This window comes from Polypterus senegalus, chromosome 6, assembly GCF_016835505.1.
Source record: "Polypterus senegalus isolate Bchr_013 chromosome 6, ASM1683550v1, whole genome shotgun sequence".
NCBI classification, from domain to species: Eukaryota; Metazoa; Chordata; class Cladistia; order Polypteriformes; family Polypteridae; genus Polypterus; species Polypterus senegalus.
In genome coordinates this window covers 170,292,283-170,306,972 of record NC_053159.1, presented here as the reverse complement: position 1 = coordinate 170,306,972, position 14,690 = coordinate 170,292,283, and the positions used below count along the sequence as shown (strand labels likewise).

At 37.3% G+C, this 14,690-nt stretch overlaps 1 protein-coding gene across 2 annotated transcripts in view; it reads right to left on the bottom strand.

Annotated features, from left to right (window-relative positions):
- The window catches only part of ttc21b (tetratricopeptide repeat domain 21B), a 114,262-nt gene that overhangs the window by 30,548 nt on the left and 69,024 nt on the right, over positions 1 to 14,690 (bottom strand). The window contains exons 19-23 of one of the 2 annotated variants that reach the window (XM_039757528.1): positions 10,512 to 10,612; positions 5,464 to 5,652; positions 4,727 to 4,837; positions 4,551 to 4,632; positions 4,286 to 4,436 (exon numbers count right to left, since the gene is read on the bottom strand). In XM_039757528.1, coding sequence (XP_039613462.1) covers positions 4,286 to 4,436; positions 4,551 to 4,632; positions 4,727 to 4,837; positions 5,464 to 5,652; positions 10,512 to 10,612 — 634 coding nt within the window. Of the gene's footprint in view, positions 1 to 4,285; positions 4,437 to 4,550; positions 4,633 to 4,726; positions 4,838 to 5,463; positions 5,653 to 10,511; positions 10,619 to 14,690 lie in introns of both variants that reach the window. The other variant, XM_039757527.1, reaches the window with a different exon arrangement.

Genomic DNA, 14,690 nt, shown 5'->3' with positions numbered 1-14,690 from the left:
GAGCAGTTGTGAAATTACCAAGTTTAATCAAACATACCAAATCTTGCTGTTTCATCAATTTGGTTGTTTTCGAGTTTACAATTTTTACTGTCTTCTTTGAGGTTCTGGGATGAAAGTATGCCAATCTTCTTTTAAGAAAAAGCAGATGATTTTGAATTTTTCCGAGCAGAATATGTGGTACTAGCCAACCAGCGGCGTACTATACGCCGCATAATCAGGCCGGTTTTTTAATGATTTTTAAGCACAGGGAGAAAATTAACATTTGAAAAATCGGTAATGTAATTAATCAGCAAGAAAAGCAACATTATAACAATGCACGGAATGAACCAACACACAATCGTCCGTGACTGAAAACTGGCGGACCGCCATCACTCATGTGCTCACCTCCAACTCGTCACTTGAGTCGTTGTCATCTTTGCACAGTCCAGATGCACCTGTGACTTACGTAGACTTTCTGTGTTCCTGCAGGAGCTCCCATGTTTGTCGGGGATGCAAATTGCTGTATGTAGTGTGTAAAACAGTTTGCTAGACCGCAACTGAAAACTCGGTTTTTAAAGACTGCTTACTTCATTGTGTTTTAACCTCAGTTGTAAAGGATTGTTTTAAGGATCCCATGGGATACCCCTCGCAAACTGTTTTACACGCTGCATATGGCGATTCACCTCCGCGAGAAACATGCCTCTATGAACAGTCAACGTGGCTCAAAGGTGCCAGGAGTTGGTGGGTGTGGCTCCTTCCTGCGTGCACCATAGGTGCCTTACTTGTCGGCAGCTCAGTGAATCCACGCCCCTTCTGGCGTGCTTTCCATGGTTGTCTTGCCTTAGTGAATTATATATATATATAGATGTTCGTTGCAAAATTTACTACTATTGATTCTGGGGGAGTTAGTATAGCAGGGATGTAATATCTGAAAAATGCACCAAATTAATTACATGCTACATATAAACTAAAGTTAAGTTTATGACTGTTATAAATGATATTCTTTGTGTTGAAACTTCAGAAAACTGAAGAATAAGCAATGGTGTTTAGAAATTCCATTGTGCTAAATGATACAATAGCAGATACATTAATGAAGGCTTGGTATAGTTTCCTGATGAACAAGGCATATGAATCAATGTCAATGCATGGCAAATGGAAGCGATCACAACTTAAAATTTATACAATAAACCTTACTTAAGTAAACTTTGGAGGCATATGACAACATAAGTGTACCATAATGTTAACTTGCTGCAAACACCTACTCAGAAAATAGTATTTTAAACTGCAAATGAGTTTGGATAGATTTTCTTTTTCTAACCACTAATGTCTCAGAATCTTGACGATGGCCATATGAATCACTCCCAAGCTACATATTAAAAATTTTGACATCACCAAAGTGCATTTTCATAGCTGTATCCACAATACAACAGGTGCTGATATAGACTGCATTTGCTTTTACTTTATTAATGCACCATCAAAAAACTAACTATATTGATATTTAAAAATTAGCCATAGAGAGCACTTGGTACTGTGCATTCTGAGAGTCAGTTACTATTAACTAATAGACTAGATGCTGAACTTTAAAAAAAAAAAAAAAGTGGAGAGCAGCCCTACAAAAACAAAGAAAAAATATTGTATTTGGTGTAGTTGACACATAAAGCAAGTGTTAGTGCTTCACTCAGCTTGGAAGGACAATAGAGTAAAGACTTAATAACTTTAAGGACCTGCATTAGACTCCAAGCCTTGTCACTGTTTGTTTGTACGTCAATTTGTACATTTTCATTACATCTGCATGTACTTTCTCCTGGTATTACAGGTTCCCCAGACCTCCAAGATCTGCAAGTGTGGTGTTGATTATATACTTTGCTGTTAAGACTACTGATGCATTTTCTTGCAGGTATATCAAACAGGTGTTAAAAGCTAAGATATTTATATGTAAGGTTAAGGAAAAGATGTGTAAGCTGCATGCTGGGCTCATGGGCAGCTCTCTCGACCATTAACCACAGCTCACCTCTGATAGGTTGTAAGCTGGGACCCTAACCTTGCAAAGAAGTTAAAGTGCTGCTGCTGCCAAGCAGTTGTTGAAGAAGTAGACGTACAAAACCTCAAGTAAGCTGAAACCTGGGGGTCAGCTCATACACGCATGGTCCGAAGCCAGGCAAGAGCAGAGGGAAATGCAAAGGGTCAGTGAATGGATGTGACCCAGAGCCTTAGGAGGAGGGTGACAGACAGCTGTAAGCAATGTGTAACTGATTTACTGTAAGAACTGCTTACCTGAGAAAAGAGGAGAGATTGAAATCATCTGTAATGATGGACTGATGCTTCTAACATTTCAGTGTTGCTATAGCTCAAGTCTTAGCATGTAATCTGTTGCGCCTATTTTGCTTCTGCTTTGGCATAATATACAGTGCCCTCCATAATTTATGGGACAGAGAAACATTTTTCCTTGGTTTACCCTTCTGCTCCACAATCTAACACTGCAAATCAAACAATTAACACATGATTAAAGTTGAAGGGAGTTTGCATACATTTTGGTCACACCATGTAGAAATGACAACACTTTTTCTACATGGTCCCCATATTTCAGGGCACCATAATGTTTGGGACACAGCAATGGCAGGTTTATTAAATTTTTTAATACTTTCTTGCATATCCAATTTATGCAATGACTGCTTGAAGTCTATGATTCACAATGTTTCTTTGCTGGTTTTGCTCTGCCAAGCCTCTAATGCAGCCATCTTCAGCTCCTGCTTATACAGTGCCTTTACAGTACAGTCCCTTTGCGATTACGGAGGTCACCAGTGTGTTCTTTTTTCTTAATGATATGCCAGGCAGTAGACTTGGGTCATCCTAAGGTTTTACTGATGTCTCTTAATATTTTTATTCTTGTTTTTCAGCCTTATAACTGCTACTTTGACTTTCATTGGCACAGCTGTTCTCCTCATTTTAAATAATGGCAACTACAGATTCCAAAGAATAGAAGAAAGCCGAAGTGTCTTATGAAGCAATGAAACACGCCTGAGGAATCACAAACACCTGTGGCACCAATTATCCCAAACATTACAGTGCCCTGAAATGGGGAGACCATGTATAAAAAGTGTTGGCATTTCCACATGGTGTGACTGAAATTAAATTAAAACCTGCAATGTGCACTTTAAACACATCTGAATTGTTTGATATGCAATTTTAAACCGTGAAGCAGAGGGGTAAATCACTGAAGAACGTGTCTTTTTCCCAGACAATATGGAGGGCACACTATGATATATTAAATGCATAAATTGAGAACACCTGCTCTGCTATCTTCGTTATTGCTCTGGCCATCACGTAAGAGGGGTTTGGAGGAGATTTCCCCTAAGGTGTAGGGTGACCTCAACACAGCGGATTGGGTGCGAGTTCGTAGTTCCAGAAGTAGGGGTGTACCACCGCTGGGTGGGGTCAAGTGATTCTGTGATTCCACAGAAAAGGAATCCAGCAGCATGAAGAATCGGACCACAGTAGCAGCTTTAGGGACGACTGATTTTGAGCCATCAGACCCAGGAGGCACATTAACTGGTATGAGTTGTGGGCTGTGAAACTGTGGACTTCCAGGGAAAAAGGGCTGAGCAACAGTTATGTACAGTAGTAGGTGTTGCACAGAAAGGGGATTATTTTTTAGAAGGGCAACCCACACTTTCCACAACAAAACATCCTGGTATTTAGTGGTTTAATTTAAAGCATAATTACTGAGTGTGGGTGTTTGCCTCAGCATTTACTGTGATTAACTGGCATCTGGCAGTATGGTGGCATAGTAGCACCACAGTCTCATAACAAGAAGACTGTGCTTCGCTTCCCAGGTGCTCCCAGCGTGAAGTCTGCTTCTTCTTTCCATGTCCACAAGTGTGTTTCCTATCCAGTCCAAAGACATGCAGGTCAAGTAAACTGGGGTTGCTAAATTGGCCCTAGTGTGTGTGTGTGTGTGTGAGATTTCCCTGTGATGGGCTTTTGCCCTGTTTAGAGATTGTTCCTGCCTTGATGCTTGGTGGGATAAGCTCCAGCTTCACTGACACCCTACTCTGGATAAGCAGGTTTGGATAATGAATGGATGGATAGGCTGGTGGTGGTCTTTTCTATCCAGGGATGACACTTCCCTTGCTTCAGACTTTGCCTGAATAAAGGGACGGCTCACTGACCCTATCATGGTTATCAGTAAACATACAGATGGCTGAATAATTTGTGTAGTTTAATATAGAGCTTTAATTTCAGTCACATCAACTAATTTCCATCTTTCCAAATACTTCAAGTGGTCAATTACCCATAATATACATACCAGAGGTAGAGTCCTTTACAGTAGTTAAACCCAGGTTCTAGTCGTGCTCTAGAGGAATATTTTTCTGCCATCTCCAAGAATCTGGGGACCTCTTCCAACTTCCCTGCTCTTCTTAAAATGTCAATTAAACGTGACAGGGTTGGATAGTTGTCTTGAAACAAAAGTTTATGATATGAATTAGTCATTTAAATATTTTGCAGATTAAAATTTACCCTATTGTTTTTAGAACTATTTATTAAAACAAATCAATGCTTTTGATGTTTACCTGGCTTGCGTTCTAGGAGCTGCTGAAAGTGAAATACTGCTTGCTCAAAATCTTGCTTTCTAAACATGAGGTCAGCCATCATCTTGAGAAAATAAAAAAGTTTAGGAGTTTTTTCATTGAGTGAATCTGGTAGGATGTGTGTATGTGTGTGTGTGTGAGTGTCGGGGGTTACTCACCATAGACGCAGCTTCATTATCCTTATCAGTTTTTAGGAGGATTTCACATTGCATCTGACAGGCATCAATTTCACCTTGTGCTAGATATAACTGAGCAAGTTCTAACATCACCTGAACAAAAAATAAACAAGTAAAATCAGAGAAGAGTTTACATGTAAGACACAACTTTAAGTGGAGTACAATAAAACTAACCGGCTCTAATTAGTGAATATTTTCCACTGCAGAAACATCTGGACCTTTAGATTCTTCTTTGTTTTCAAAATTTATTTTCATTATCGCTAACAAAAATGTAAAATTTTTTCATGTACTGCATGGAGTAACAAAACCTAAAGGCTAAATTGAAAGGCGGCATATGAAAATGTGTTTGTGTTGTAAGCTTTGTTAAGCAAACAAAACTAACAACGTGTTTAATAGTGTAATACCATAAACCTTTTATTTGGAAGCTATACAGTATATTAATAACTCAGTCTCCTTAGAAAGTAATAACTCGATACACAATGAATATTTTTTTCAAAGAACTGTGAAATTAAATTGTTTCACTTCATATTTTAATAAAATGTCTCAGGAAAACAAAGGGTGACTCTGAGCAAAACTGACTGCATTTTCTTAACAAAATAATGAATATGGCCCATAGGATACTTTTACAGTGGACCCAAAGTAGTCATTATTTATGTACAGCTGCACTAAAGAAAGCCTTTTGAAATGGCACAGTTTTAAAGATCAACAGCTGAACTAACCTTTTTATCGGTCTCACAATAAACAAGTGCTTCTTTGTAAAATCTGATGGCTTTCTCGTAATCTCTTTGAGATGTGTAGTGTCTGGCAATCTCTGAACAAATTTCTGCTGCCAACTGCTTTTGGACTAAAGCTGAATCAGGTTGCTCAAGCTGAACACGTTTTAATACTCGAGCTTGTACATCCCTAGCCTATAAGGAAAGAAAAAAATCTTTATCAAACTTTAAACATTTTAGAATAATACATTTAAAACATTATGTATAATTATGTAAAACTAACACTTTGTCTTTAGTTTTAGAGTTATACTAAAATGAGTGAAAATAATGTTGCTTTTTCTAATGTTTCTCCCTCCTGTTTGTTGCAGCAAAACTACCACAGGGCTCAATTTGAAACAAACCTTAAGAGTTTTATCTGTTTATATGCTCAAGAAAGGAGATGGGGAGGTAGCAGAGCTACAGAGTCTCAAGTTTCACATTTTATATAAGTAAAGAATGGATAGAAATAGGGTGCCCACTGTGCTTGTTGGTTTCTGGATTGTTAGGGTGTAAGGAAGCGGGTATTGGGGAGCACTAGCAGCAGGACTAGGAGCAATTATCTCATTTCTTTTCACAAGTCCATACTGAATTCCATATTATTGATGAAATAATATTTAAACATTTTAGAAAGTGGACAATCTTCTGGTAGTGAGCAGTGAAGGATCACAAGCTGTAGATTTCTAATATTCAAATTAAGAATAATGCCTTATTGATTCAGAATATTGAAATTCAGATTCACAGTTGTAGATCTATTCTTGTATATTAATTACTGGCACTAAAACTCCAGGCGTGTGACTTTGTCACCTACATCTCTGTATTTAAAACAAAATCTCAACTTCCAATTGGCTATTTTCTCGATTTCACAACACCGCCCTCTCTGGAGTAGATATTACATGATGGTCTGTAGGTTACATATGTCATGATAGAAGACGCCTTTCTCTCTTAGTCAGGATTAAATGATAGTCTATACACAAAACTCTTTTCTTTTAGAAGCAATTACTTCATCATCAAAGAAGTGAGCTCCTTAGATCATAGCCATATTTAGTTTGGATTGTGAAATGGTTTTGAGAACGTTTGTCCAATTCAGTTTTTACTCTTATTTATGTTAAGGTGGGTCTGCCTGTGCTTTACCAAATATGCCCAGTTCCTTGCAACTGTTTATGATTATAAAACAAAAGAGGTAGAGCTTTTTTGATTAAAGAAACCGACCTTCAGGATGAGGTTACAGCTAAGCAAGGTGCATCCTCCTGCAAGTGTCACAAGAGGAAACTCTAGTCGAGAGAGGCAGACACGTGTGGGTTACTTTTTGAGTGCAGGGTATGAGGTAGGGTTGGGCAATATAGCAAATAATAAAACCTTCCTTTTCTTAAAATTTATGGACGATTTATGACTTTTTTAAACATTTGGACCAAAAAAAAAAAAAATCACAAAATTAGTAGGTTGTACACATTTTGCAAACAGAAAATATAGAAATACAAAACTTTATTTTGTATTGTCAATGAGAAAAGGTGCAAAATAATATAACTTCTTTCTTTGCAGACTGTGCTGTACTTTTTTCTTTTTATAGTTTATTTTTACAAAAATTCCTTTCACTCAACTTACAGGGACCTTTCCTTAAACTTTGCAGTCTTCTTTGTAACTTTCTTTTTTTGCTTTTCCTTATACCTAAGACACAAGTTCCACTATTCCATAAGTGACTTTTCTTTTCTTACAACAAACAGTTTAGCTTGCAATCAGCCAGCTTGTTCTCTCTACTGTAACTAAAGGTCTCTGGAGTGAGTTACCTGTAGAGGAGTGCTTTGCTCCTGGTATCGGCAGCCTTCTCGTCCTTCTCTTTACCATAGCCTAGTCACAACTGTAGGCTAAGAAGGCATTATGGACAGCCCCAGCATATTCTTTCCCTGTCTCCAGACAAGGTATGCTCTGCTCCTAACGAAATCCTGTGCAGTCCATGCTGAAGCAGGGGGTAGAATGCTGAGGATCTGTTGGTTGGGGGTAGACTTTATCTTTGTCCCATGCTTTTTCACACAAGTTCCATTCTGTTGTTTCTCTTTTAAGTGCTGAAATAAACTGGACGTGCTTCCATTTGTAACTGCTATTGTCTTTCCGTAAACTATTTTAATTTAGTTTGTTCTACATTTGTTCTTTCTTTCCTAAACCAATTTCACACAGCCAACGTCACACTGCAGTCTTTTTCTGGAACAAACTAATTCATATGAGAACTGCCACTCTTCATATTTTTTGTATTAATATTGTAATGCCAATTCCCAAGTCCAACCAACAAAAATACTCAACAAAGCAATAACATTATCAGTAACTATTTACAGCCCTACTATTGTTACAGGCATGTGAGATGTTCTCACTTCAGTCCTTTACTTTTTTCTTTTATTTTAAGTGACTTGTACTTTCAGCTTCTTGTTTCAAAGTCACACTAGTCCACAAGAGCTTTACATGTCACTATCCCACAGGCTCCATTCAGCTCCAGCACAGCAGAGAAATTCAACGTCCTGTGCACACCCAAGCTCATGGCACTATCCCCATCCAAACTGAGAAGCGTGCCCCATTTTCTTCCCCAATCCCCACTCTTGGAATCTCAGTTGCTCCTCTGCATCGAGAGCAGGCTCAGGGGCTGATGGAACTCCAAAGTACACACACCAGCTGATTAATCTAAGGTGTTTGCTTGAATGTTTAAATTGTACCATTTGGTACCAAAAAATTGCAATTTTCAGGTTTGAAAATAATTTTAGAACAATAGTTCAAATTAAATAACTTCATAAAAAACAAAAAATCACCCAGTCCTTGTATAAGGTGCACAGGTGATCAGGAGCATCAACCACAGCATTACAGGTGTTTGACTGTCTTGTGCATCTGAAGGACCTGGATGGTGACTGTGTTATCTAGCACACAGCATTGAGGAACCTTGTTAGTTGACTCCAAACTCACACCGAGAAAGGGAGTTGCCATGATGTAAGACATATTCCATCAGTCTTATCATATAAGTCAATGCTGAAGGCATGCATAAAATTAATTAAAATAAAGCTGGTTTCTATCTTGTGCCAAAAATGCCCTGGTTCTGCATGATCCCTATGTAGAAAAACCAAGGATAGATATTAGGGAGCTGTATGGTTGCTAAAGATATGCAACTATCTGCAGATTGTTTTTATTTTTACTGCAGTTAAGGGAAAAGTATTTTGTTTCCTATTCTGTACACAAATGCACCATTTAATCACTCAAAATGGATTAATAAATAGTCTTTAAGATTCACTGTAGACAAAGTCTGCAGCTACCTCCACCTTAGAGGAGATTGACTTTTTTATGTTTACATGCGACTTTAAAAAGGTTTTAGTGAAACATTTGAGCAGGATGAGGAAAAGGTAGAATGCACTTTAGAAGCATGTTCTTGAAGACTTTCCTAACAAAGAACAGCATAATTAGGGAGAAGAAAAAAAAAAAAAAAACTACAGCTGCTCAAGTCCCACTGCCACCTCTTAGAACAGAGGAACAAAGAACCTGACAGCAGCTGTTGCAGCTTTTGCCAGTTTGTCTCTGGAATATAGATGAACGCTCAGGCTAAAACATTCACTTACTTGGCCACATCAGTGTTGTTAATAGTTTGGTAAATTCACATTAAAGTTAGGATTGCATTTACCAATATTTGGTATGAAGTACATGGGAGAATGGCATCCAAGATGTGAAAAGATGTTTTTAATCAGTTTTTGCAACTACTATCAAGTATAACTTATCATCTACTAAGACAAGAAAAGATGGAATGAACAAGCACAAGACACCGACAAAGGCTGAGTCAATGAGAACAAGAGCAACAGAGAGAAAACCAACAAGGAAGGCTACAGCCAGATAAAAAAATTAATATTTATTACACTGGTCACCTGAATACCTCTGACAATGCCCACTTTATTATTTTGCTTTTGCTTTACAAGATGATGATGTCCCACTTTTGCATGTGGTCGGATCATACACACAAGCTGTTGATTCTCAAAAACTTGCCTTGCCAGTCTGTTGTGGCTTTGGGTCCACCAGACCTGTTCCTGCCAGAGTTTCCAAGTTTCTTTTAATGGTTTAGGAAATCGTACTCACCGATACTCTGGCCTTCTTTGCAATTTCTCAAAAAGAATGACCTATAATTTGCAGGGTTATAATGGTCTTTCAGTCTTCCTTTGTAGCAATATAATAGCAATATTACAGTGGCATATCGTTAAAATAATGCTCCGTAGAGTGCAGCAACAGTTTGTTCTAACACAGGGTTTGTAAGTAATCAATAAAATTTGGGACACATGCAGGAATTGCTTACAATCCACTTTCAAGCTTAATTAATTTTGCTTCAGAAAAAACTGTAACCTGTTAACCCATTACTTGTTCCCCTAAAAGGGACTTTATGTATAACTATGAAAGATATATTATTTACCAGTATTTGTTAACCTAAACTTTTCTTTTAATGTCCGGATGTTTACTTCTTTCCTTTATTTTGTTTCAAGTTTGTCACTAGACTTGAACTGCATATATTTTAATAAAACCTGTTATACAATTTTTCAATTAGTAATATAGGTTTCCAAGTAAAACTGGGTTTCTATAAGCCGACTGGAATATCATGCTTTAATAAAAATCTGCTGACACCTCTGAACCTCTTCCTGATCAATAAATGTATATGTACTTTAGGTAGAATTTTTTTAAGTAAAAAAAAGCTATTCAAACTAACTATAGACCGAAAAAGCAAATTAGAACAGACACAGCTTTTTGCATAAGCTAATGGTCTTGCTGAATTACTTTTCAACAATGGCTAGATACTTAAAACACTAAGGATATCTACAGTCTTCTACAATCTCAGTCACAATGCATGTCATTCTACATCAGTTATTCTATACATACAGAAAATAGTTATTTTAAATGAATACTCTGCTGGTGATATTTATAATACTTTGAAATGACATATCTCAAAAGCTCTGTGATAAACATTAATTTTAACACTTGACTTCAGAAGTAAAAAAAAAAAAAAGTACCTTTTGTAATGAAAAAATTGCTTGTTCAGTTTTTTCCATTTTGCTTTGTATTTTTGCTAAAAGAACCAGGTAACGTCCATCCTGTGTTAAATCTTGTAAGTCTACAACTTAAAAAAAATACTATTGTTAAAAATTACAGAAGCTGTAAAAATTCAAGCAGAGAAAATGTCTGTACTAGGCATATACATTTAAGACACAAATACAGGGTGAACAAAACACTGACCTCACTATATACAATAAACTAAGCAAATTAATCAATTAAGAAGATATTGCTAGTCATTCGTAATTTAGATGTTTAATATAATATTTAAAAATAATTATAGTCCTCGACTTTCACGGGTCAAACGTTGCTAGAGAACAGTGAGATAGTCAAAGATGTGAATGTTAACAGATTGAACCAATGGGAGGTAGTGGGTTTGGTTTCCGCAACCACCAAAAAAATCGAATGTTTTGCTAGAGATTTCTCAAGATTCACTTTTATGCATAAAATTTGGTAAAATAAGCAAAAAAGTGTTCTTGTTAGTTATTCTCTAGAATTATATGATGTTTTGTGCTAATATCCCAATAAAAAAAAAAAAAAAAAAGCCTAATTGGTGCTGTCGCAAGATGTTCGAGTCTGGCAAGGTCTCGGCATCACCTCTGACACAGTGTCCTTCATGCTGGTGAATCGCACTGGAGATTGTAAAGGACACAAAGTCTTGATATAATCTATCAGTGACATCTTCTCTGTGCACCGCTTGAGATTCTTAAGGATCTTGGATTATGAGAGTGAAGCAGAGGCGAGCTGACATGTAACCTTGTATTTGTGATTGATGATCGGATTGGCTGCCATGATGTCTGTGGCCTTCTTGTCAATTCCTTAACACAATTAGCTGCTTCCCACATTTGTGCGCATTGCACCTCTCATCTTTTTCACTACTGCACACAGCCATGAAGCCTGAGAATAAGCACATTTGCCAAAGTAAAAGTAAAAATAAGGTTGTAATAAAAATTGTGCCAATGTTTGAAGTTGCGAAAGTTAAAAACATGAATGTTGAGGATCGGGTGTATATAGTCATGCAGCTTTTTCACATCTCATTTATCTGGCTTTTATATCTTTGCTAAAATGTTCTATGAAAACACTTATTTTGGCCAGGTTTGTCATTTCTGAAGATAGTGATTCTTTTTTTAATTGTATTATTTGCCCCATGACTGTTAAGTGAAACTGTATTTAGTAATTTTATGCTACATCATATATTACCATTTGACTTTTAATGTATACTAACGGAGCATTCATCCACAAGTAATTCTTATTTTTTATTGATTTTATTTAAAGAGAACAAAATTCCATACACTCAAGTCAAACTTAGCAAATCAGAATTCAACCCCCACCCGAAAGAAAGAGAGGAGAGCCAACAGCAAGGGCAAATCTTTAAAAACAAAGAAAGGAGAATGCCCTTTCCCCAAGTTAACTGCTTATTCTAAGCTTTGATTCAAATCTTTGTTTTGAACAGATCCTTTAAGCGAGAATTTTTTTTTTCCAATTTCAAATAGTATAGAGCATCAGTTACCCACATACTTATAACAGGTGGGCTTGGACTCTTCCAGCAGTGTAAGTCTAAGCCCATCTGGGAGTCCACCAAACACAGCTGTTAATGGGTGAGGAGCGATAGTGACTCCAAGGCTGTCTGATAGGCATTCAAGGCTGTCTGACAGGCATTCAAAGATTGTTTGTCCAAAATGTTGTTAATTGAAAAATACGAAATGTATTCCTCATAGCTAATCTGTATGCGTAAAATTGGCATTGAGTAAGCCTTATTCGCTTGGCGCTTCTTTTATCGGGAACATATTGTAAATCTTTGTGCCAGCCAATGTCTCCATAAGGGATTAAAAGTGGGTAAACCATAGGATCGCAAGTCATATTGAGCGTGGAAATCTGTTCACAGGAGTTGCCTATGGGACAGATGCAAATGTCCTTTTCGGCAGGCGTTTCGCCATCTTCTCCAACAAAAATCACTGCAACATTGGTATGACATGTCAGGGCATTGTATCGTTGTAAATCCTGCCTAGGGTTTTACTCGAAAAGCATTCGTACAGATGCTGTTGGATTGGACTGAGCGATTTCATGCATTTGTTTCTACGAATTAGCGAAGGGTTTGATGGTTCTGAGCATGGTGAATTCCTGTTATTCCACAAGTAAAGCAAACGTTTTTCCACTTGCTGAATGCTTCAAAGCAGGACGTTGTTTTGCAAATTAATTTAAATCTCAAGAATGAATACATATTTAATAAGTACTCATCCTAAGTATTTTTACAAATACATACAATATTTAGTATTTCATTTTTATTAACCATTCACATTATTGAAAATTTCAGGTTTCCTTATCCCTTCTGTGTTACACAGGCAATTCCATCTCCGAAGGAATAGCTGCAGTTAGCTAGCTTTCTGAAAGCCACAGCAACAAACTTACTTTTAGTCAGCTCCAAAATATAGGCTTCTTATCTTCAAACAATGCAGTACTTACAAAACATTTAGACAAAGAAAAAACGTTTGATGCTGTTGCTAAGTCTTAATTTAGCAGGTGGTTTATCCAAACATTGTGAGTGGAGGGCAGAAAGCGCCTTTCAAAATACTGACAAATATTGAAACTTGACGCTATTTTCCCTGTCAGATAGTACAGGCTTGTCTTCTGTTGACTGGTCTTGTGAGTGGCTGTTCAAAGGCAGATGACTTGATTTGGGTAAGTTGTTTTCACCAATTACAGTAAAATAAATACTCCTCATAAACTGACTTTTATATTAGATGAAATAAAGAACATGGCGCTTTAAGTACTTTTTGTTGTTTTTTACATCATTACTTTAATGTAATGGATATTAGCAGTTTTTAGTGATTTATCTATATGGTGCTAAATAGCTGCAGACAAGTTGTTTATTTCTAGGCAATTCACGATGTCCTATACAAGCTCTATCTGTCAGCTCTGTTTTACCCACCACAGACACTGTTGCTTTAAAAAATGACCAGAGAAAAATATCTTATTTCAGTAAATGTTCCACAATTCTGTGATATAATTCTTTCCAATTTAATTAAGTTGTTTAAACACACTTCAAATGTGTGTTTTGATAAAGTAGGAGCTTTGCAACTTTAAGGCCCTTGTTTTGAATATTAACTGCCCCCCCCAAAAAAAAATTGAACTATAAATCTCTTAATGTAAAGAATGACTGAGTAAGTCTTTAATCAACACGTACCTACTGCAAATGACACATCCACTAATGTGTAGAAAATAAAGGCCAACAATTCCATCCATCCATCCATTTCCTAACCCGCTGAATCCGAATACAGGGTCACGGGGGTCTGCTGGAGCCAATCCCAGCCAACACAGGGCACAAGGCAGGAACCAATCCTGGGCAGGGTGCCAACCCACCGCAGGACACACACAAACACACCCACACACCAAGCACACACTAGGGCCAATTTAGAATCGCCAATCCACCTAACCAACATGTCTTTGGACTGTGGGAAACCGGAGTGCCCAGAGGAAACCCACGCAGACACAGGGAGAACATGCAAACTCCACGCAGGGAGGACCGGGGAAGCGAACCCGGGTCTCCTAACTGCGAGGCAGCAGCGCTACCACTGCGCCACCGTGCCGCCCGCCAACAATTCCTAAATATCCAAAACAAAATAAGTATTATTACTCATTCATTTAATTTTACAAAACTGCTTTCTCTTAATAATCGACTTCATGGAAATAAAAAAATACAGCTCTTAAAATTGCAGCTCACAAAATGAAACCGATCTTGCCAAATGCAAGTAAATAGGTGACTAAATATTTTTTGTAACCAATTTTTATTAAATCAAAAATAAAATAACATCAATGTAACAATACATGACTATGAGGAGAAAAGCAACCAACCCACCCTATCCCAGACTGAGCAAAGGGGTGAATATTTTGTGATAGTCTAAACGCCAGAGATGAAGAGGGCAAAAAAATGACACTGGATATGAGCTCGACCTAACAGTGAATTTTAGAGGACACACCTACGTTTGCTTTTATAAGTATCTGTGCTTCTTAAGTCCTCTTATCAAAATTAAACTAATTACAAACAGGAGATTGATACTGCCCCATTAACTAACAAAAGAAAATGAATGCCCTTTTATTTATGTTATATTTGGCAGACAGTCACAATTAAAACTATTGTA